Here is a 25,691-nt window from a genome sequence, read left to right as displayed (position 1 = left end):
ACTTAGTTCTTCTTTCTAAAGTGCCTATTCATTCATGTACTTTTAAAAGGGGGCACAGTTTTTTTGTTGACCAGCGTTCCTCAAGACCTTGCTTACCTCTGAGTCTAGTGCAATCTAAAGGTGTTCACCAAGGTGAGCAATTGCTATGGACTGATGGTATACCCCAACGTGTATGTTGAAACCTGTTACCATTAAACAGAGCAAAGAACAATTTTATTTTAAGTAAAAGAAAAAAAAATGAGTTTATTTGGGAATAGCAGAGAAATTGCAATGGGGGACAAGAATCTGTGCTGAACCCTAGGAAAGCCTGAAAGGACAAAGGGGAGGTCAGCTTTTATTAGATGTTAGGAAGAAAGGGGGGAAGGCTGTTTTCAAAAAAAAAAAATTATTGGATAAGAAGAGTTTAAGATGGTGGCGGTTTTGCATGGCTGCAGGTGGAGGTTAGTGAGTTGTTGGTGGGGCAGAAGAGGGGTCTTACTTCCTTTTCTTAGACGCAGGAGACAAAATTCCTACGTGAAGGATGTTCTCTCTTGTCAAACACTTATCGTTCTTCCTACTGCTAGTCGTGTCGGCGGTAAAAACAGCACATGCATGAGAGCTCCCCCTTTGGGGCTTCCTGATGCCATTATTTTAAGTGAGGTTTCCTTTATTTATTTTCACAAGTCCTCATACCCAATGTGATGGCACTTAAAAGTAATTAGGTTTAGATAAGTTCATGAGGATGTGATTAATGACCTTACAAGAAGCAACACCAGAGGGCTGGCTGCCTCTCTCTCTTTCCACCATGTGAGGACCCAGTGAGAAAGTGGACATCTGGAAGCTAGGAATAGAGTCCTCCCCAGGGAACCGAATTGGCTGGCACCCTGTTCCTGGACTTACCAGTCTCCAGAGCTGTGAAAAATACATTTCTGTTTTGGAAAACACCAGTCTACAGTATTTTGTTATGCCCCCCTGAGAGGGCTAATACAGATTTTATTTAAAAAAATGGGGTACTGTTGTAGCAAATATCTAAACATGTGGAAGCAGCTTTGGAAGTGGGTAGAGGCTGGAAGACTTTCGAGGTACATATTGAAAATATGTTCATTAAGGGTGATTGGGGTAAGACCTCGGATGGAAATGAGGAACATGTTGTTGGAAACTAGAGGAAAGGTGATCCTTGTTATAAAGTCGCAAAGAATTTGGCTGAATTGTTTGCATTCTAGTGTTTTGTGGAAGGCAGACCCTATGAGGGATAAAATTGGATATTAAGCTGAGAAGATTTCTAAGTGTTGAAGGAGAAGCTTGATCCCTCCTGAATGCCTATAATGTGTGAAAGGAGAGAAATGAATTGAAGAAGGAATTGTTAAGCCAAAAGTAACCAAAACTTGAAGATTTGGAAAATTCTCAGCCTATTCATATTTAAAAAAAAAAAATTACAGGGGTGCCTAGGTGGCTCAGCCATTTAAGTGTCTGACTTTTGCCCAGGTCATGGTCTCTCAGAGTCCTGGGAGTGAGCCCTGAGTCAGGACCCCTGCTCAACGGAGAGTCTGTTTCTCCTTCTCCCTCTGCCCCTCCCCCCTGCTTGTGTATGTGTACGTGTATACATACACTCGCTCTCAAGTAAATAAAAATCTTAAAAAAAAAAAAGCATGTTCTGAAGTGTACACCAAGGGTATTGGCTAGAATATTACTCAGTAAACAGTTTATGAGATTATATGAGCAGAAACACTGCCATTTTGAACTGAAGGGGATGGAGACAGGAAAAAATGAGGACAGGGTGTGGGATTTTTGAGCAGCTCCTCAGGATAATGGAGCCATTTGGCTGTCAATGTACACTCTTCTTTAAGAAGAAGGAAAAAATGTCCCCCAAAACAATTCAGAAGTTATCAGAGCCATTGTCTTGGTTTTCACAGGCCACATGGCCTCTGTCCAAAGACACGGGGCTAGACTACACAGGGGAGCCATGGGGATGGAGTGGGACACCTTCCCAACTCTGCTGTGGAGACAGGACCACCACCCTACTGGATCGTGAAGGCAAATCATTGAACATAAGAAGATTATTCTTGAAACTTAAGATCTGATGGAGTTCAGCTTGCTAGGTTTAGGGCACATCACCCTTTCTGTCTTTCCTGTTTCTCCCTTTTGGAATGGGAATATCTATCCTACACCTGTTCCCCAGGGTACTTTGGTAGCATGTAACTTGTGTGGTTTCATAGGTGACAAGCTGGAGAGGAGTTTTACCTCAGGATGAATAATACCTCAAGTTTCATCCACGTCTGATTTAAGTGATATTTAGATGAGACTTCAAATGTTAGACTTTAGGATTGCTGCTCGAATGAATTAAGACTTTGGGTGCTGTTGGGATGGAATGAATGTCTTTTGCATGTCAGAAGGACATGAATTTTCAGGGACCATAGTCAGAATGGTCTTTCTCGTGGTAGTCTGAGATGATTAATACACCAGTATTTCCATTTCCAAACTCAAGGATCTCCATTCATTTATCCTTTTTGACCTCTCTATTGCACTTGACACTGTCCCCAGCTTCACCTTGAAATTCCTTCTTGCTCCCCAGTACCAGTCTGTCTTTTTTCTTTTTCTGTGAATCTGACCATTACTTTTAGTTACTTTTGCCTTTTTTTTTTTTTTTTTTGTCTTACCCTCTCAGTTAACAGTGATGATTTTCCTGAATTTGATCTGGAAAAACTGCATTCTCTCACCTTGTCTTACGGCTTTATTTTCAGTGATAAGCTCCAAGCTCTATTTGCTGCTCTCAACCTAAAATTAATTCTCCAAGTTACTGTCATAGTCAAACCCTAAACTGCTGTTATCTGGGCTAGTATTATAACATCCTAACCAATCTCCTTGATTCCTTCCAGTCTCTTTTACCCGTATTTATTCTTCACTTAACTGCCAAATCTGATCATGTCTGTTTGTTTCAACCAAACTTTCCATGGCTCCTTTGTACATCATATTAGATAGTTACAATTAAGTTAGACAATTGTGGCACTTCTAGCCTTTGTCACCTTATGTCCCATCCTCATAGAACTTCTCATATCTTTTTTCCAAGCATACCGTTACCTTTTAGGACTCTGTTTTATTTGGTTGTGACTGTCAGTTTTTAATACTTTTTATCCTATCTAGAATAGTCTTACTATATTATAGCCCAAAATTTAAATACCTACTTTTCACTTAACATCACCTTTTCTGTGAGACCTTCACTCATTTCCCTTTTTCTGCATGTTCAGAACAATTCCTGTACATTTTCTATTGTGCCCCTGTATATTTCTTACACTAGACTCTGAACAACTTGAAGGAAACCCTTTGTCAACTTTATATGTAAAAGTATTAGCAGAGTGCCCAGAAGCACATAATAGCTATTCAACAGATGACTGTTGAGAGAAACAAGGAAACTTCCTTTTTCTTTTTCAAGTATATATAGAGTGAACTGTATACACAAAAAATATTGTATGCACAATAAGCTAGAAAAGTATCAAGAGGAAATAAATAACACTTGATCTTTCTTCCTATTCTTTTTAGTAGTCTATAACCTAATGGAATATGCATACATATATACAAATATAAGGTGGCCCCAATTTTTATGCATAATGTACTCATAAAAGAGGCAAAAGTGGAAATCTCAAATGTGAACAATAGATCTACATGTTATAGCTGGAATTCAATTACAGATAACTTGAGGGACACCTGGCTGTCTGGTAGAGCATGTGACTCTTAATCTTGGGATTGTGAATTTAAGTAACATGTTGGGTATAGAGATTACTTAAAAATAAAATTTAAAAAAATACAGATCACTTGAGAGTATCATAAAATATTTCACTTTTCTACACCTTTACTCCTCATTTAGTGAAGTATTTATAGCTTTTTCTCCACATACTTTAGTTTTCCTCTTTTAAAAACAAATACATGGTCATTTAACTTAAGTTTAATGAGTATACATACAGTAGTGGTTGAAGATATGCTCATTTCAACATCCTTATTGATTGCTGTATTTGTCTAAATTTTATTAATTTCATGAGAAAAGTTTTATCATTTTCATTTTCCACTCTATTTTGACATCAAGATGAAGTGTCATTCAGATAATTACACAAAGAAATGAAAGTGTATAAGCACAAAGCAAAGTTTTGTTGAAATTAAATTGTTGTGGGCACCTGGGTCGTTCAATCGGCTAAGTGTCTGCCTTCGGCCCAGGTCATGATCTAGGGGTCCTGGGATTGAATAGCATCAGGGTCCCTGCTCAGTGGGGAGTCTGTTTATCCCTCTGCCTCTCCCCACCACTTGTGCTCTGTCTCTCTCTCAAATAAATAAATAAAATCTTAAAAAAAAAAAAAAGAAATTAAACTGTTGTATGAAAGACAGCAATATAAAAGCATGGTTGTTGGTTGATAGATAATTTTTTGTGTTCTAAGTATAAAAGTCTGCTTGAGAATGCCTGAGAAAATTATAAATTGTTCAAAAGCTAAAATTTTTAAAAATGAGAACCATCTATGAGCAAGGTGCTAGACAAACGGGGCAGTAGTAATAAGTACCGCTGTTGAGTGCTCACTACCGCCGGGCACTGTGTGAAGAATCTTACATGCACTAGCTAATTTAATTCTCCTTACAACCTATGAGAAAGGCGCTATTGTCATCCCCACTTTGCAGATGAAGATACTGGCAAACCGGGGGACTAACTAACATAGCTAAGGTCATGCAGACAGCTGCATTAGTGAATGGGTGAGCTAAAGTTGAAGCCTGGGAAGTCTTGTTTCAAAGCTGACACGCATACTGTACTCAGCTATCAAACATGAACAAGAATGGAATGAGAATGACTCTTTAGAGCATGGTTTGTGTGATGTGTATTTTCAGCTATTTTTTTCCCCCATGTGAAGTATTAACTGCATAAATCTGTGAGCGGGAGAGAGGTGCAAATGAAGAGGGCAGCTTTCAAATTCTACTTCGGCAGCGTGTATGAGCAGCACCTCGGTTTTCAGACCTTGTAGAAAAACAGATGGTGTTTAGCACAAAAACCCAAAGTTTTCTGGAAGTCAAAATACTCACTAAGCACTCTATAATACATATACAAGTAAGCCTGAAAATTAGCAGATATTTAATATCTCAAAAGAGCAAAGGGATGGTATAATAAAAATAATGACTAATAATACAAAATTACTTCCAATAATATTAAATATTATCCTTTTTCTTCTCCCTTTAGTTTTAACTGTTATAAGACTATCTGTTTGTGAGTATATTTATTATTGCTGGGATTTCCTTCTCTTCTAACCCCGTGACTGAAAGGCAGGAGAAGACATATGGATGAATAGATGGAGCAGGGAGGGGGAAATCAATCCATCGACTACTATTTATTGATTGTCTCCAATGTGATGAGATCGGTAAATGTGAGAAGGATCAAACTGAATTAAGTCATCTCAGCAGGAGCACACAGTTTGCAGCTTCAGGGAGTTAAGGACTCATAAGGGTTTAAAACAAAAGAGTGAAAGGTGGTCAGATTAAAACTTTGACTTTTAGGATTTGAACAAGCCAAAACATAGCTTTGTACTTCCATCCCTCTCTTCGGTGTTTCTCTTAAAAATAATTTTACAAACTAGTCAGTTTAGTAGATGAGTGTTCAGTTGGGAGTGAGATGTATTTGAGTCTTTTTCTACTCTTCACCTGAAAGTGCTAAAACTGACTATAATATGCGATATAGTCTTTCTGAAGCTTGAGCATAGGAGATGCAGCCTAATTTATAAATATGTGCATGTTATTTCTGCTTTATAAAGTAACTTTGATTTAGCCTTACACAGAAAGTTATTTCACAACAACACTTGATAAATTCAGGGTTTAGTTTTAAATAGATGATAGATGATAGAAGATAGATGATAGGTAGAGAAAATGGGACATTATAAGGTCATCTAATAGAGCGACATGGTCTCCTTGGCACTGGGGCAAGGCGCTGTGGAGGAAATGACAGCTGATTTGTGATCTAAGAGAGAGTTATTAGATTTACCCAAGTCTTCATCTGAAGCATGGCAGGAGCGTAACGTGTGTGGTGAGGGGGTGTTCCGGGTTAAGGGCTGTATGTGCAAAGACAACAGAGCCAACAGCATTTTCAAGTTGGTTTGAGCCATGGAGTTCCAAATGAGGAATTCCAAGAAAAGAAGCTAGAGTGACAGTCAAGTTGCTTGAAGACTTTTTTCAGTTATGAGATAGATAGAAGAGGAGGGTTAGCACGTGCACGTGACAGCATGTGTGCGCATGTGCAGATGTATCAGAGGACCCTGGGAAATGAGGCGATGATGAAAAGTGCCCGGGATCGAAGAGGAGAATTAAACAAAGAGGGATGTATTAGTCTTCTCTGCCTACCTCTTGGACTAAGTTTGAGCCCTTATGGAGTCAGGAGCTAAAGTCAGTGACTAAGTTTTTAAGGGGACTCTCTGAGGCTAGGGTCTCAAGAATAGTAATTAACGTAGCTAGGTGCAAATTGCGGCACGTGTTCAAGAGCGCGTAAAGCTCGCTAAGGCAGTGATCTCACAGGGTGAGGAGGCTGGAGGGGCATCATTCACTGTTTAGAATTATCATAAGCTGCAACTTCTCAAGCACCAAGAGAGAGCCGCCACTAGAAAGACAGCAGCATTTCCACAGCGGCTCCAGCTGCAAGTTTAAAGGATGCAGATATCAATGAAAAGCCCGGAGAAAGATCAAACTGGATCAAATACCCAGAAAGTATTCAGGAACCTGAGTGAGTCTCACTGGGGAAATCCCAGAAATATCTGGAAACACCAACAGCTTCTAAGGGACAAATAGCTACAGATGCTCTGCAGACAGGTTGGGCCAAGAAACAGTGAAATTTGTGTTATTACTATGACACCATATGTATCCTCAAACTATGAAAACAGCAAAACTCAGATCACAACTTCCTGACAGTTTAAATACAGATAGACCATTCTTTTATTGTTAGGCGATATCTGGTATTTTTATGGTGACGCTGGGCTAGAAAATGAGCCAAGGCATACATTAGGAATCCTTTTTCTCTTATTTCCATACACAGAGACTAGAGACAAAGCCCTAGCATTCTGTCAAAGGGAGAGTGCAATTTTGAAACAAAGGAAATGCATCAAAATGGGCTTCCAAATCAGCTGTAAGAGATTGAAATGAAAACTGAAAGCCCTGGTTCCAATCCTTCTGAGAATTTTAAGAAGGAAAGAACCTGAACAAGAAGAGCCTGGATCGAGAGCAGGCAGATGGAAAGTAGCTGGGTGACTTCCAGAAGGGAGTATGTGGGTACCACCCTTGCAAGCTTTACATGTGCTGGGTAAGCTTTTGCAGAGGTGGCCCAGGTCCATGGCATCCGAATAAGAGGCAGAACTTAATTGAATGATATGTTATATGTGGACACAAAATTGGCTCAAATCACATGAGAGCCTCTAGGGTTCTAGGAATTTTGCTTTTTTCAAGGAAAGAAACTTATTCTAAAATATTCAGTGGTTATAAATAAACTCAACTGCCTGGACTTATAAATGGGTAAACCACACTTTAAAAAAATAATTACTGAAATTTTTAGTTCTGTATGATAACAGTTTGCTTTGTAATAAGTATACCTCCTAAAATTGATATAATTGTCTTAAGAAGGAAAATTGTATGCACATATTCCCACCCACTAAACTTTATGGTTTTCAGTCAGTAGTATGCAACCCTGTGAAACTAAAGAATAATAGGAATGAATGAACAAAGCTCAAGCTTTGTTTCTGCTCAATTATAACAAAGGCATCAGACGTTCAACCTCCTCCCTATAGTGTCTGAATGTATTTGCACAATATGTATGCTCAGAAAAGGCTCAGCTTTTATCAGTTAATCTAGAGGTTGCTGTATTAATAGTTTGCACACTTCATTGATTTTTAATTAATTTCTAAAGAGACACAGAGGATAACTACTACAGCCCACAGACATCTCTGTTCTCATTGCAATCCACATCTTTATTGATCGGCTGCCTAAGGAGCAGAAGTAATCTATTTTAAGTATACTTTTCTAAGAGAGCATGGACACTATACAATTCACTCCTGTCCTTGTAATCATATTGGCAAGAGGTCAGTGAGAAGGAAAAACGATAGCATGTTTAGTATTCTCTTGATCCAGGCAGATGAGCTTTTTCACCCATTATTTATTTGGTAGGAAAGCAGTGGCTTCTCACACATGCTTTTTAACTTATCTTTTGTTTGTTTGTTTCTTTCTTTATTACTATTATTTTGTTTCTTTAAGAGACTTTTGAGGCCCAAGCAGGCTGTCCTGCAAATTCTTGCACTGGAAATTTCCAAAAACTTGTGAAGGGCGGGAAATAAAATTTCTGAAGAAACATCTGAAGAAAATGTAGAGAACCAGAAGTAAAAAAAATCTGTTTTCCCAGCCAGCTTCAGGAATCTGTAAATGCTGTCCTCGTTCACTGTCTTTGTTCACTCCCCGGGGTATGCTAATATCATCATTGGGTTTGGTCCCCAGTGCTGCAGGTTTTGCTCTTTTCTACCTATCATAAACATTGTAGACTTCTAAATTTGTCCTACTAACACTATAAAGAAAAATTGCTACGGCCTGGACAGCCTTACAAAACTTTGGTCTTATTGTTCATTTAACCCAACTACAAATATCTATTGAATAATAGTTAAATGTCAGGCAATCTTCAAACAGTGGAAAATACACAGTTGAATTCACAAGTAGCTGGTCTGGAAACACCATTCTAGGGGAACCCAGCAAAACTAAAGAGATTTGTGTATTATGTACAAGAATTTTTTTCTCTATTGAAATTTTAGAGCACCCATTGTTTATATAACATTCAATTAGGTATGTTGTCTTTGTTAGTTTCATACATGTTTTAGAGTCTATTGACTATAGTTGGATGTATATGATCGTATAATGTAATGGTTAAGTTTTTTGCCTCTGGAGTCAAGCTGCCTGCAGTCACATCTTGGTTCTTTCTAAGCTTTGTCTTGCACTGTCAGCCTCGGGCAAGTTTATTTTATTTCTCTGTGCATCAATTTCCTCATCTTAAAATGGGAATAATAGTAGAACAGATGTCATTGGGTTCTTGCGAGTTCCAACATACATAACACTTATAACAGTCCCCTGGCACAGAGTGCTTAAATAAATATTAACTATTTTATACATACAAAAATATAAAATGATAACATGTGCAGTTATATTGTATTCCTCATATGATTTCAGTGTTCTCAGTCAACAAAAAACCTCTACCTCTTGCATTTTCCACAGCGACTATTACTATTTTTGTTTGTCTAGATTCTCCTACACTAAAATTAGTACTAAACAGATTTTTTCATATTGTTAAACAAATTTATATCATTTCACATGGTGTAGTGTTCAATTCAGTCTTGTTTGTAGTGTCAAAGAGATGGAGGTACGTTTAGTGCCCATCAAGTGTGGCATAGACAATAAATTGACGTGTGTATGCCTGTGTTATATACGCATATAGGTTTGTGACTTTGTGGATATAATTTAATGCAATAAGAAGCAATAAAGTGGATTTTGTATAGCATCATGCTTCAATCTAAAAAAGTATAATAAGTAAAACATGGTTTTATTTAGTGTACAATACTATTTATGTATTAAAAATAACACAAACCAACTTTTAAAAAATAAAAATAAAAAAACATGGATGATGAATTGGAAGGATATATATTAGAAACACTGTTGTGAATACTTACTATGGAAAGAAGAATGGCATTGGGGTGGAAGGTGTAGGGAACAATGATAATAGCCCAAATGGATTATGGGGTATAATTAACTAAAAATTCTGTATACCTGAGTTCCTAAAAGAAAACAAAGACAAAAGTTGCACACATTGCCTTAAGTTGGCTCCTAGAAATGTCTAAATGTCTAAAACAGATTTGTGTGCAGGAAGTTTTTTTGGCCAGTGTCCTCAGGGGCAATACCTGTAAAACAATGAAACATATTAGGTAGAGGGAAAAAGTTGATGTGATGAAATTGCAACAGAGATCTCATCCAATCTTAGAAGAGAGCCCTGGAACTGGAATAGCTCTTCACAGTCATCTAATGGGGGGATGGACTTTATAACTGCATCAGCCAGTTGCTGGGTGTGGGCCGACTCTGTGAGAAGGCAAAACCCCCAACAAAGCAGCAGCTGAGTTGGAGCTATCAAAGCATCCAAAGTGATGCAGCTGAGAGCTACCTGCTGCCAACACTCCCCTATGAGTCTGTTGGTCCTGAAGAAGTTTCTGGGCGCTACACCACAGCACCTGCTACATGCATGTGTGCCTGTGACACACACACATTCACACACTCTCACTCAAATATATTAGTGGGACTTTGTGAAAAATGCATTTCAAGTATCAACAAGTATTGTTTTTATTGCACATTATTAAGCTGATATCAATTTAGCCCTCAATATTTCAGAATCTCCTTATGAACTACAACCTAACCTTCAAGTTTCTTGAAGATCATAGGTGCAATCAGAAGATGTAAGAATGAACCATGAGTATTAACTCCAAGCTAGTTTGGGACAGCCACGTGAATCTGGTTTTCTTCCTCTGCAAAGAATAATAGGAGAACATTTGGGGACAAATGAGGGAGAAACAGAAATTACTTCACCTAACAGTGTTGAGTAGCCAGTAGGTATTTCATTTGGCTATCTTTTCTTTCTCTTACAGTAGTCAAATTGTATTTTTAATAAGAGGATTGAATTTGAAGTTATTTATTTTGAAAATACATGATATCTTAGAATATTGAATGTTCTAGGTGTTTTACAAACATGAAGGCATTGAGCCCTCAAGACAATCTTCAAGGTAAATACTATTATTATCCCCATTTAATGGATGAGGAAATTGAAACACACAAATAAATGACCGAGGACACAGAGCTACTAAGAGCTGGGGTTTATTTCTAAAGTCTGTTATCTTAAACATTGAATGCATGAAACTGACTTTTACTAAAACATATTCACAGCTCTCACTACACAATGGAAGGGAGGCATCTACTCTGTCTTTCTTTACTGTTCTCTGTGTCTTTTATTGGCCCACAACTTAATATTTTATATAGATCTGTTGTATAGCTCCATCTATCATGGAATAAAAATTTAAAGCTAGAGGACACTTCAGAGATCATTTAGGTCAATCTGTCACTTTTATAGGAGAGGTGAAATGAGTATCTGAGGTCAAAAGCCTAGTGAACAGCATGTCCAGGACTTCTAGCTCCAACATTTAGTTCTGTGTTCTTTCTCTGCTGCTGTGAACCAGTGTTCTTTGGTTGAAAAGACTCCTCAGTTGATTTAATTATGAACCCCCTTAGTTTCCCTTCATGTGCTATTTGGATAAAGTCAGTTACTTCATCCAAAACGGACCCTTTCTCCCATTGAACATGCTCGTATCTTTAGCCCTAACAGTAGAGAGCATTATAGTCGGATTTTTTTTCCCTCAGGCATAGAATTGCTTTTAGAATGAAAAGTAGAAAAGAGGAGTGATTTTCATTTGAAGCTAGCTATCCTGAAGCTTCCTGTGTTATTAAAAAAGCTTCAGGTTATTAGAATGAAAACAGAAAAAAAAAAAGTGTACTCTTGCTAACTCCAGAGATTAATGCCTGTGAGAGCTGACTGCAGCTTGAAATTTTTAGCTCCACACGTGTTTGATGAAATTGTCACATGGCCTATATATGGGAAGCAAATATTTATTGTCAAAAATAGTCTGGTCTCTCTTAACTTGTGTTAGCTTCCTGCAGCTGGGCAGAATACATTTTCACATTGGATTAAAACATAATAAGAATGCATTTTTGCTAGACAGTTGTGATTCAAATATCGTAAGATTGAAAAGAAGGTCATTGTAGGTGTTTATCAATAGCGATATTTTGATATTTTTCCATAGAGCAGTTTAGATGAGTCGATTTTAACCAGAGATTAAAACTTTAAACTCAATTGTAATAAAATTATCCTTGGATTTTGTATTAAGGTGCATTTCTGAAAGTCAGAGCAAAGTAACTTTCCCTAGCTAGTTTGTATTTATTAAAGCACCTTTTAGGAGGTATAAGCAAAACAGAAAATAAGTAAGTACTCTTTGCAAACTCATTATAGCATATTGAGCAAGTATGAAAAATGGTAAAATACTGAATGGTTTAGGTAATGGTATATTCTGAATTGTTTGAATAAAATCAGACTTATAGCACTTGGGTCTAGAAGTAGACAAAATGCTCCTAAAACATGTCTATGAAAAACTCCTTTCAGTGCTGATAAAAGATATTTTGGCATAGCAAATCTACTCTTTTATTCACCCTTTCTGCAGCACTGAAAACTTTCAACCTAAAGGCCATTGTTCATGACCTTTATCCTTACTAAAATCCTGAATCTGTGATGTATTTATGGGGGTCACCAAATCTTTTAATAGATTCCCTATTTTTTCCTTCTTTTTATATGACAGTACCCTCAAGTGAATCATGACTAAAATAATACTTTGAACAGTAATTATTTGGAATTTGTACCTACACATTAATCATGATGGATTGGTCGTGGGTATATGTATCACCATTTGTAAACATTTATTGAACTCCTACTGTAATATATTAGTTGAGGTTCACAGATTTTCTGAAATAAGCAATTCGAGTTAATGGGGGTAAGTTGTTCTTGTTCACACTAGGACTGTTGCTATCTGTAGAAAAATCATAAAAGCTTGCATGTTCTGCACTTACTATATGGCAGCTACTATTTGAGTGCTTTACATATATTAACACATTTTATCTTTACAACAATTTGTGATATAGGTGCTTTTATGGCCATTTTAGAGACAAAGGTGAGTGCCAGGTTAATTAACTTGCCAGAGTCGCATAGCTAGAACGTGGCAGAGCTGGGGTTCGAGCCAGGCAATTGACCCCAGAATCTACAGTCAAACCAACTCCACCATCCTGCATATCCTGTGGCCAATGCAAGAATTAAGTTTCTAATTTATGTGAATCAAATTCCTGCCAATTAGAAAAGGTTCTATAATTTAGCTGAATTTTAGATATAAATACAAACAAGTCAGTCACTTGCATTATGCCCTGAAATTCACAGAAACATAACAATTTTGCTCCAAAAGAACTAGGATCTTTTAAAGCTATATGACTTCATTGTGTACATTAATTTCTACATGCCCACGTGACCCCATGACCCGCCGAGAGACAGGGTAGGCTTAAATGTGCAGACTTTAGAGCCCCACAGCAAGGGATCATCCCAGTTCTATCACTCATAAGATAACTTGTAGCAAATAATGACCTCTCTGAGACTTGGTTTTCTCATATTTAAAATGGGATGAAAACAGTATGCATCTCATAGGATTAAGTTAACCTACTGATGTAGAAGCATTTCTTTTAACACCTGCCATGTTTTGAGTATTCAATCAATGTTAGCGGTGGTTATCGTCCATGTTAGTATCCCTATAACGTACTCCCCCCGAGCTGGCGTGGCAAGGACAGGGCAGTTGCTACAAGGCAGAGTAAGTATCTTTTCAACCAGCGCAGCACCCTTCTATCAATATGAAGGGCCCTTCTTTTTAATCATTTTTAAACTTCAAGGGACATCATCCAGTTTGTCACTGCTATTTCTAGTAACTGTCTCCTTCTTTGCATCACACTCTGATTTAAGGAATGATTTTATTGTGAAGGAATCTAGCAGAGAATGTGACTCTAATGAGATCTTCTGGTAAGAAAATCCTATCTTAATGACTGTGATGTGGAGAAACCTATTGTGAGCAATCCATATATGATTCAACACTCATGTAGGTGTGAAAGTAGGACTAAGGTAGCAGTCTTAATTAATGATTTAAAAGCATCTGTACAATGTTACAAAGCAACCATACAAATGTATTTTGGTGACCTGTAATAATACAGGTGCTTCTGTTTTTATTTCTTTTAATCATTGTCAGGTGGGTAGAGGAAAGTATATAGAAATTATCATCTTGTTTCCTGAATTGAGTTCTCATTATTTTGAAGAAAACATTTTTTATAGACAAACGGAATTGAGGTCCATGGTAGTGTATCACCTGCTAAGGACTTGTGTATAGAATATCAAAGAATATTTGGAGTTTCTGTAGTTCTCATAACATAGAATGTGTCATTAGGGTCTTAAGTTACTTGGTGAATATTAGTTCTCTATTGGTGTAGTATATATCATTATTATTTGTATTAGGATAATATTTAGTTAAAGGACTTATTATTATCCACCTAAATTAAGAAAGTCAGAAAGCAGAATCATTCGTAATTTATCCTCCTCTTCATTATTCAGTTACCAAGGATGGTTATTTTATTGTCAAATTGTATCTCGGAATGGTCCTCTCCCTGAAATTTCTTCTGGCCTAGTTTAGTTAAAGGTTCAGACACTCATGCATAGGGGCTAGATGAGCATCATAAATGAACTCGTGGGTAGTAATAGTGAGTGTGGTGGGATCCTGGCAAGATGAGGGTGCCCTCAATGGCATACAGCCAGTCATCAGCTGAAGAGGATGTTTGAAAGTTACCCAGTGTGGGGGTCAAAAATATGTGCATAAAATGAATGTAGCTCATGGACTGCCAGTTTGCAGCCTTCATCATTTTCCATCTCATCACTTTTCTTCTACATTATAGCAGTGGCTCCCAACTTCGGCTGTATTTGTGTCCAATCCTTTGTCTATATACCAGGTGATTTTTTTTCAAGACTCCAACGATAATTGTGTTGCTCTCCTTTTTAGAACAGTTTCTGCATCACCACATCAAATACTGCATAAGACGCAAAGCTCAGATTCTCTACCACAACACATAAGAGGCCCTTGTTGAATTGAGCCTTTTCTTAACTTTGTCAGCCTCACCATCCGCCCCTCTCCTGCCTTTATACATAATGACTCAGAAATACCAAATCACATATCTTCGTCCAAGTGCACCATGGTATTGATGCCCCTGTGGGTGTTCTCTGTAACAATTTTCCCCTCACCTTGCCCAACTGGTAGACATCTTTCAGACCTTACTTAAGCCTCAGGATCTCTCTGAAGGCTCCTCTCTCATGCACACTTGCTAGGCTCTACTCCAGATGATCCTCAATTACACCTCTCCTTAAGTGCCTTTACGTGTATCCTAACGATTCACTCAAGTCCGTATTCCATGTCCGCCCACTGCATTAATAGCTATCTCTTCCTTCCGTGAACGATCTTCCCTGACTCTTGTTTCCCTGATGTCTGGCGCAGTGCCTGGAACATAACGTGTGTTCCGTCATTATGTGTGGATCTGAATATTGACTCGTTACCAACACACTTTCCATAGTGAAGGGGGTAAGAAAGGAAAGATGAATGTTTTTATGGACATTTCTTTGATGGCAAATAATTGAAAAAACTTTATCTCCAAAGCCATAAGTCTCTTTTTTGATCCCTTAAGTCATATAAAGGCTATATGTTTTTAGATTTACTTTATTCTAGGAATTTCCAAGTTGGCGTACGCAAACAGAAAGCACTGTTTAGGAAAGAGGATCAAACCCTAGAAATCTCAGTTGTGGACTGATTTCAGAAAACACTAATACAAATGGTGTCACCCAACTGCTGGACCGTATCAGGAAGTATCTCCACTGGTTATGTATAATGGGCATTTATACTATAGTGTTTGGCCTATGATGCTGTTTGAAGAAATCTTCTCTTTATACTGGGTATACAGTTCATATTTTTTTTTCTTTTTTTTACCTGTGTGATTTGTCTGTTTTCCACAGCTTTTGTTTTGATATCAGCAACCTTTAATCCTTCAAAGTCCTGCAATTGTAATGTTAACTACCAACAGCTTTGGTTTGCAATCGGCATGAGAGTATGCTTTAACCATTTTCTAATAATTCTGATTTGGTTTTGAATGACAACTTTTTCTACCTCTGAAATCCTCGAATACAGAATTCCTCCAACACTTCAATAAGAACATATCACTTTAATTTAGGCCTCCGAGTTTACTTCCTTAATTTTACATCAACCTTTAGTTAAGGCTAATGTTTAATGACTCTTAGTTTCCCTACGGGTAAAGTATAATTAATATTCATTGCTTCTATGGATTTCGTATATATACATAAAAATATATATGAATATATATGTGACTATATACGGGTATATGTGGATATATATAATTGTTGGCAATCAGTAATACATTTTATTTTTAATTACCCTGTATGTTTAATGACGAAAGCATATTAAAGGCTAATTTCAGGGTCATTATAAGCAACATAATTTCACTTGTGGGTTCTTATAATGACTACTAATATCGTTGAAGCCATTTTAAAAAATTACAGACTTGGGGCGCCTGGGTGGCACAGTCGTTAAAGCGTCTGCCTTCGGCTCAGGGCGTGATCCCGGTGTTCCGGGATCGAGTCCCACATCGGGCTCCTCCGCTGGGAGCCTGCTTCTTCCTCTCCCACTCCCCCTGCTGTGTTCCCTCTCTCGCTGGCTGTCTCTATCTCTGTCAAATAAATAAATAAAATCTTTAAAAAAAAAATTACAGACTTAAGACCTCTATAGTTCTTTTTTGCATAATTAATAAGAATAATATATTTCTTCAGCCATGGTAGAATCTATGATGGTGATTTTGGCACCATTAAACTTCATGTGAAATATATTTTAGGGGCGCCTGGGTGGCTCAGTCCTTAAGCGTCTGCCTTCGGCTCAGGGCGTGATCCCGGCATTCCGGGATTGAGCCCCACATCAGGCTCCTCTGCTATGAGCCTGCTTCTTCCTCTCCCACTCCCCCTGCCTGTGTTCCCTCTCTCCCTGGCTGTCTCTCTGTGTCAAATAAATAAATTTAAAAAATCTTTAAAAAAATGTTTTTTAAAAAATTGTGGATGGGTGTCTTTGTTTGGAGCAGGTGTGTGCAGGGAGGATGACGGGAAGCAGGAGTTATTGAGAAGAAAACAACTAGAAATATGTGGGTCAGTCCAAGTGTGCATGAACTTCTCTACTGAGACACATGTACTCCTCACTAGTGAAAGTATTTGCAAAAGAGTATAAAGTCTCTGCAGAAAAAAAAAATGATCTAACATTTAGCTCATGTACAGGTAATTCATTCTTTATAGGATATTAGGGGGAAAAGGCCGAAAGTTATTTGTGGTTTGCTTTTTATCCCAGGTTTTTCCTAATTTTGAAAATATTCCAGGATTTTGGCTTCGCTTAGAGAAATCAAGCACTTGCAACTAAAGGCTAAGAAACTGCTTTTTAGACAAATAGAAAAGCCTAGGCATTAACTGACTATCTTTCTGGAACTTGGTGTTTTTCAGGGAATGATGTACTTGGAAGAAAGACGGCTTGTTCATCGGGATTTGGCAGCCCGAAATGTCTTAGTGAAATCTCCAAACCATGTGAAAATCACAGATTTTGGACTAGCCAGACTCTTAGAAGGAGATGAAAAAGAGTATAATGCTGATGGAGGAAAGGTGGGTATCTTTTTAGAGCAATATTGCTTGAAAATATAGTATGATATCCTTTTATCTTCTTACATATTATAGGAAGAAGCCCCTAAGTCTGACGTTATGAAAATGTAAAATCTCAATTCTACCATTTGCCTTCTCTCTCACCCATGGTCAAATATATACACACACCAATATCCATTTCTCAAAAGTAGCCAAAATAAGGCAGTTTGTCTCTAGTGGTCTTTATGTTGCATCCAGTATTGGGAAATGGGTGGATCCTTAGGCAATTTAGAAATTACATTTTAATCCAGGGCCATAGAAATTATTTCATTGATCCTAAAAAGACAGGACTGACTACTAGAGAGAGACACAACTATCGTTTCATAGATTAAGGAGAAGCCTGGCCACTACCAAGAACCATACTCATTGGAAAGTTCATCATCCTATTTAGCTTCTAATCCTCTTCCACCAGAAGCAACAGATTCCTTTTATCTGTCTCTATTTTCTTAAGCATTACTGTAGTATATGATTGACCAATTTGCTTTATTTATTACCTGATTCTCTCCATCAGAATGTAGGCTACTATATCCTGGGGATCTTAACAGTACCATTGCCTCTTCTGCTTTTCTGACTCTCCAGCCTCCGGCCTTGCCTGACAACTGTGCTCCTTCCAGATGGTCTCAGCCCAGGCCCTAGTTCCAGCTCTTGTTTGTTCTCGTTAACCCACTGTTCAGACTGCCATTTTTGGCTAAACAGTGAGGATATCTCCTCTCCATCTGGAGGTCCCTCTAGCTTAATGTGGAAAAACTTTGATCAGGAGAGTCCAAGTGAAATAAGCAAATGCATCCTTAACCTATGGTGGCGTATAAACACAGGCTAACAAAAAAAAGTGATCGATATGTCATTTTAATATGTTTATCGTGTACCTTATTTATCATGAACCATCCAAATATATATTATAAATATTTTTCAATGAGAGGCTTCCAAATGCTTAACATTGATTTTTATATGTCATTTGTATATGATTTTTATATAACTTTATATGATCTCTTATATAACTATATATATTCAAATCCTATCACAAGGCAAAAAAAAAAAAAATTTTGAAAAAAAACCCTTCCGTTTTGCAGTATTTCCTAATCTTCCCTTGATTTTATTAGACTGTTTTGCCTGTTTACTACCAAATTGCAGCAGTTTGAGACCACAGCTTTGAAATTCAGTACAAGATTGCACAGTAGAAGTCTATAAATCACATGACTTCACTTGTCTTAAGAACATACAGCTGTAGGATTTGTCTAAAGCAAGATTCATTATAGCTTTAAACGCCTAGCAACCACTAAGTCTTTACCAAGCCACCTGTGATTTAAACTTACTTCTTTAACCCAATGTCCGTAGTCCATAAAGTCGGCTAACTCCTTGCCCATAGGGAAATCACTTTCAGTGTGTCTTCTGTTCCCTTTCACTGAATACCATGATTCTGTCGCACAGTTACCTTGGTGTCACCTTGGTGAGCAGCGAACCTCATGATTTCAAAGGCCTATTTAGTTTTAAGCTTTCAACTGCAAAGTAGAAGTGTTTGTCTTTATTCTGTAGAATCTAATTATATTTCCAGCTATATAATGCTGCCCTTCCTAGTTGACACTTACTCTGCTGACCCCTCATCAGCAGGGTATGTGAGTTGAGTTGTTTTTCTTGTGGTGACGATAGATTTGTACTGATCCTCTCAGATTCTTTTATATAATTCTTTATATAATTTATATATAAATTATATATAAATTATTATATAATTTATTTTATTATATATAAATTATTATATAATTTATTTTATTATATATAAATTATTACATAATTTATATATAATTGTTTATATAATTATATAATTCTTTTATATAATTCCTAGTTGGAAAATGGTACATGTTTTCAATACTGGCTGACCAAGACAAGGGAGATCATTTGTGGCTGGGGAACAAAGCAAGCCTAACTTCGGATTTCATTATTTTAGGGGTTTCAAGGGACCAAATTACTAAGAGGAAAAAGGTGAGGGCAAGTATAGAAAGTGACCATCTTACTGGTGGTCAGAAATTTTCTGAGGGTAAAAAAGAATAAAGGAAAATGTAAGGAATCTCATTTTGGAGGGAAAAATGTAGTAGACCATATTTTTAGAAGCACATGTCTTAAATGTTTAAAACTGATCTTGTGAGTCATAATATTAACTAGTAACTGAATTAATTGCTGAACATTAATTAACAACTATAGAAAGTGATACTATTTTACTTTTAATTGTTTATGAAGTTTTTAAAAATAAATATATCTTTAGGTTAATTCACTTTAAGAATTTTATAAATTTCAATTCGCCGTTCTCTGTATTGAAAAATAGCATGTTTATTATTATTATTATTATTATTATCATTTTTGTATTTTCCATACACACAAAAAATACACAATCAAAAAATACAATTGAGGCAAGCCCAGAGACTCATATTTTGGGAAATGAATATAGGAATGACTTTTTATATAACTATAAAACTTTCACTTTTTATTTCTCTTTTTATTTCTCAGATGCCAATTAAATGGATGGCTCTGGAGTGTATACACTACAGGAAATTCACCCATCAGAGTGATGTTTGGAGCTACGGTAAATAAATCTTCCTTGCCAATTAAGGGTTTTAAGGCAAAAATAAATATATTAGGCTCATGTAAAGTATCTTAAGCCAATTTATTTTATTGTGTTGGAAATACCTACTTTTAAGCCTTGTTTCCTAAAGGAATTAACTCTTTGCTCTTCCACTTAAAAAAACAAAACAAAATTCTGAATTGCATCTTTTTGTTATTCCTTGCTTCTCTAAAATGTAATATATTAAAATCTGTTGTCTACCATAACTTTTGGTTTGGCAGCAACTTTTCTGATCATTTTGACAGAAAAAAAATAGCCAATTTTGGTTTAGGAACAATGTCATAGAGCCTCATAGCCTTGATTTTCAAAAAAATCTTTGAAAACGTATATTAAAAATAAAAGAATATCTTGTTCTTTAATAAGAAAGAGGTTATTGTTGTAACAAAGAATGATTACTGAATGCAATAAGGTGAGAGCAATAAATGTGAGGGGAGAGATAAGAGAGAATATTGCTAATTTCAGCTTTGATTTTAATTTACGGACTACTTTGGAATAAACAGGTATATTAGAGAATGAATTATATGAACTGGGAAAGAGTGATTTTAAACTTTGAACGTTCATTTAATTGCATTTAACTCAATTGTTGAGATGAGATACTTAGATCTAACTGGCTATTTACAACTTAAGTCCACCCAGTTATTAGTAAGAATGAATCAACATCTTTTCTAAGTTTAAATATATCACAAAGAATCAGTATTTCTTACAAATTAGAAGCATGGTGCCCATTTAAGCAAAAAGGTGGTGGTGTGACTTGAAAGCATGGTACAGTTTAGTTTACTCAAATTTAAGCCTAGCTTTATCTTTGTTTTTGTTTTTAGAAAAAAGACTTAATCCATTCAATCACTAAAGAACTTACACCTCTTATCTAGAAGAGCACAAATTATCTTTAAAAAAAAAGTTAAGACATTTCTGTAAATTGTTTTTTTCCCTCCACACACATATGCTGTTTGTTTAAAAGTTCCATGAAGGTTCCATGTATTCTACTAAGCTTCAAAGTAGAGAGTGGGCTGTGCTTGAGGGAAATGATTGAAAAATTTTAGTTGTTGAACTGTAAGGACTAAATAGAAACACAGATCTAGTATATATATTACATGAAACAAATTGGCATATATATTATATGATAGAGATTTATAGATTATATATTATATGATAGACTTATATGCTATCATATATATTTTGATATATGACGTATATATCATTTTTTCTTTTCCTTTTTTTTCTATGTATGTTTCCCATAATTAAATGTGGCAGTCTGCTGCAAGCAATTTTAAACAACCTCTAAAATAAGTAGATAGATAGATGATAGATGATAGCTAGCTAGCTAGCTAGATAGATGATAGATAGATGATAGATAGATAGATATAGATAAATTAGTACTCTGCTTTGAAACATAGCCCAGGTCATCAACCCATATTCATAAGGCATTTTAAGATTTTTGTGATATATCATAGCTGATTGCAAAAAGCATATAAGGCAGAGAGAAACATAATGTTGTTTACAATGTACCTTTGTGGAAAATTGCCACCATTTTTATTTTTATAAAAATAAAGATGCATTGGCTATGGTTTATATGTTCAAATGATAAGATCGTAAGTTTTGAGGATGTTTCTGATTCAGTTTTCCTGCCATTGTCCTTCTACATGAAGCCATCTCTGTTTAACACTTTCTTGTGGTCACTCCTGCAGAGATGTAATTGGATTATTATTGGCAGAGGTGGGGGTTTTGCTGTTCCTGCTTTTGTTTTTATATTTATGTGTTTCTCTTTATTATATTTTCTATTATTTTGATTTGTAATTGTTTTGCGTTTGTTTATATTAGAAGTTCTGATAGAGATGTGAGAACATCTTTTATAACTGCATACATAAGTTAACAAATATCCTCATTAAATACATATTCTACAAATATGTATTTATATTGACTGACTGAATAGAAATGAACAGCCATCCACTTCTTAACTTGTCTTATGGATACTGAATCTTAATTATTCGTTCTACAGAGCCATTCTTTAATATGCAAAATTAAGTAGGATTTAATCAAGATCAAACAGTTAAATTGTGTCACTAGTTACATTTTCATATTATACCTAAGAATCATAAGATAAAAATATTAATAAGAAAAATCAGGTAATTGTTAATGATATTATTATAAAGGATAATTTGAAGTTCACATATACTTTTATATCTTAAGCTTTGTATTTTTATTATGTCAATGATGACTGTTATGAGCTAAAAAAGATTTCAGTTTGAATAAGTAATTCATTACAGATGGAAGTAGAAAAGAAAGCATAGTTCTAATTAATGGATTTTATATTAAAATTTACTTTGTATATTATATGAACCAATCAAAATTCACTTGGTAAGACTCTTATGCACAGTTACCTATTTCTGAACTTAAAAACCTTATCCCTAAGAAATGATAACTTTTTAACTGTATATTTATGAGATCATAAAGACGTCTACAGTATATATATTATTGTTCAAATCAGAATCATTATTATCATCAAAGTTAGCTATTTGCATGCTGGTATTTAAGGTTATTTGCTTTTACAGAGGGAATCACTGTTCTAGTGGTTCAAGAAAGGGATTTAGTATCTAAGGAATCAACTATTATTGATTCCCTTCAATTTTGTGATGCCTACTTCACATGGATTATGTGATATTTGGATCACGCAGGCTCTCACAGGTGTTAAAGATATGAATCTGTTTTATTCCACCTGTTCTCTTTGTGTGAGTTAAAAAGTGAGCCACAATGATTTACTGTAGCATAAGGTAATCATTCTGGCATCCCAGCTTAGCCTACAGGACTTTTAATAGCAAAAATGTTAATCTCAAAATTAGTCAACATCAGATTTTATCTGAAATCATATTTACTTGATACTGAATACACATGCATATAATAATTGTTTGATAGGCTCTAATGTGGTGTAGTGAAATTAACTTGGATCAGCAAACATTAACATTACTTAAAAGTAGAAATGGGGAACAGACTCTGTTCTGATATCCACTTTGAATTGTCTCTGCTACTCATTAAAAATTTCAAGACACTAAGGAGATAATTGAATTTTCCACAAAGATTTTGTCATTGGGGTTCTCCTAATGGATATAGAAATCTGAAGAGCCTTTCTTTATTTTTTTTTTAAGATTTATTTATGTATCTTAGAGGGGGCCAGGTGGGTGCAGAGAGAGTCTTAAGCAGAGGTGGCACTGAGCGCAGAGCCTGAGGCAGGGCTCAATCTCAGGATCCTGAGATGACAACCTGCACCAAAACCAAGAGTCTGGACGCTTAACCAACTGTGCCACCCAGGCACCCCTCTTTAGACTAATTCTGATTGCCTTCCGGGGAGCTTTCTTTTGTTACTGGCACACTGTTGGTTTCTTCATATTATGTTGTTAGTATGCTTATGTAAATATTCGCTCTCCTATTCAGGAGTCACTATATGGGAACTGATGACCTTTGGAGGAAAACCCTACGATGGAATTCCAACCCGAGAAATCCCGGATTTATTAGAGAAAGGCGAACGTTTGCCCCAGCCTCCAATCTGCACTATTGACGTTTACATGGTCATGGTCAAATGTAAGACTGCAAAATAATTTTATCATCACCATCATCATGCTTAGTAAAATAACAGTATGGATTAATCTACCTGCATAGTATTTTTGTATATTGAAAAATATGAAAGTTCAAAAATAATTATGAAAAATCATGTATACACCTGTGTTTTTAGCTTATTGTTAATAGAAAGCAGTATACATCAATATGCATGCTTCCACATTATAAAGTCAAACTTCTATGACTGTCATCCTTTTGATTCATTTCACTTTGATTTTTATCAATTCCATGACAATTAAATTGTCTTTCATAAAGAGATGTAATTAGTCACAATAATGTTAGTAATCTTTAAAGGACAATAGCAGTCTAAACAAATGATCTAAATTTAACGAAAGCAAGCTTGAAACTGATAGTTTAAAAAAAAGAATTAAATGGAAATAGGTTTACCAGTTTTAGTCAACAGGAAATTAGCAGAGCAGAACGGGACGTGAGAAGACATGAATCTACAGTGAAATAAAAAGATTATGAATGTTTACTTTTTTTTTCAATTTGATCATTTGTTTACATCAAACGTTCTTACTTTTCTTTCTCCTTTCTATGCCCCAGACACATATGTATTATAAATGTGTTTTTGGCAGCCTAGGCTCTTAATTTAAATAGAATTAGGGAAGTCTCTGGAGTTTCCTACTTAATTTAAGTGAGATTAACATTCAGCAATCTTTCTTGTGTAATCTGGGGTTTTCCCCTTTTGATTTACACAGGGTTAGCAAAGAAACAAACTGGTGAAGGTGAATAAGCATCTTATTAATAAGAGACTTTGGACCCAGGTCTACTCAGATTTATATTCATGACATGTTTGATACATTCTGACAGGGAAGAAATAAAAAATGTGCTTTCCAGTTCAGGTCAGCATGCCCTTTTCTCTAAGCATAGTTCTATTTACTCAATATTTAGTTAGAAAGAAACTGATACCTCCCAGCGAAGTTAACCTTTTTTGATTCCAGTAGTTCCAGAAACACCTATTTTCTCATTAGCATCTTGGTATCAACAGCCTTTTTTTTTTTTTTTTTTTGGTATATAGTTGAGCTTTATTAAGAGAGAAGAAATTCAGGTGATATTAATGGTACATGAAATGACACCCAAAGACTTCCTGGAAGAAGAATAAAAATTGAACTCCTAGAAAAAAGAAATAAACCTTATAGCTTTATTGGATCAAACATCATTCAGTAGTCATCTGTGGAAGGAACTTTAAAACAGATGCATGCGTTATATAATTTGATCGCATAACTAGCATGAGAGGTGATTTAGATACTTCATTTAGATACTCCGATGAAATAATGAAAAATCAGGAAAATATTTTTCCTAATAGGGAGTTTTACCTTGCTTTTATGAGTTTTAATACCTAAGAAGAGGGTCATTTGGCAAGAAAATCAAGGAAAGCTTGGTGCTTTTATTCTTGTGATCTCACCAGCTAAACAGAGCCTGGGGAGATAAGACCCATTTTATCTAGACTCCCAGCTAAATAATAATACATACCTTGAAAATTGCTGATAGTATTTTTATGCTGCAAAGGCTAGTACTTAGATAAGCTAATGGCTATTGCTGAACAAACATTACCAATCATTCTGCGTTGGTTTTTTCCCAGCAGGAAAAAAGTAGCATGAGAAAGTTGCTTTCTCTTCCTTTTCCCCCCTCTGTGCTGGCGTACTGCATTGTAACCAAAGCTTGTATTCCATGTCATTCCTGACATAAAATAATAAATTATATCCCAATCACCTCTTCTATAACCATCAAAGAAAAGTTAAAAAAAAAAAAAGCATTCTCTCCATACTTAAGAAAAAAAGATTGGAGATTCTGTAAGTTCCCACAGTTAGCCTAGGTCATGTTTTCTAAGAAGAAAAATTAATTTTAAATTAGATTAACAAAATGAAAAGTTTTTTATATTACATTTACTTCTGAATATCAACAAACTGAGATAAAACCTTGCCTATTGGATTGTTTCTTTCTTTAGCTTTTTTTTTTTAGATTATTGTTATTAAAACAATATTTTTCAAACTTAGCCTATGTTTTTGTAAAATTTACATCCTACTTCTTCCTAGTTATGGATAGACT

General features: G+C 35.8%; 1 protein-coding gene across 2 annotated transcripts in view; it reads left to right on the top strand.

Annotated features, from left to right (window-relative positions):
* Positions 1 to 25,691, top strand: part of ERBB4 (erb-b2 receptor tyrosine kinase 4) — a 1,083,293-nt gene that overhangs the window by 1,017,779 nt on the left and 39,823 nt on the right. For both annotated transcript variants that reach the window (XM_045806650.2, XM_045806649.2), the window contains exons 21-23: positions 17,225 to 17,380; positions 19,916 to 19,991; positions 23,457 to 23,603. In XM_045806650.2, coding sequence (XP_045662606.1) covers positions 17,225 to 17,380; positions 19,916 to 19,991; positions 23,457 to 23,603 — 379 coding nt within the window. The remainder of the gene's footprint in view (positions 1 to 17,224; positions 17,381 to 19,915; positions 19,992 to 23,456; positions 23,604 to 25,691) is intronic.

The sequence above is a fragment of the Ursus americanus genome, chromosome 1 (assembly GCF_024610735.1).
Source record: "Ursus americanus isolate L20-20 chromosome 1, mUrsAme1.1.p, whole genome shotgun sequence".
Taxonomy (NCBI): Eukaryota; Metazoa; Chordata; class Mammalia; order Carnivora; family Ursidae; genus Ursus; species Ursus americanus.
Note: the sequence above shows the minus strand (reverse complement) of the source record. Positions and strands in the feature narration are given on the sequence as shown.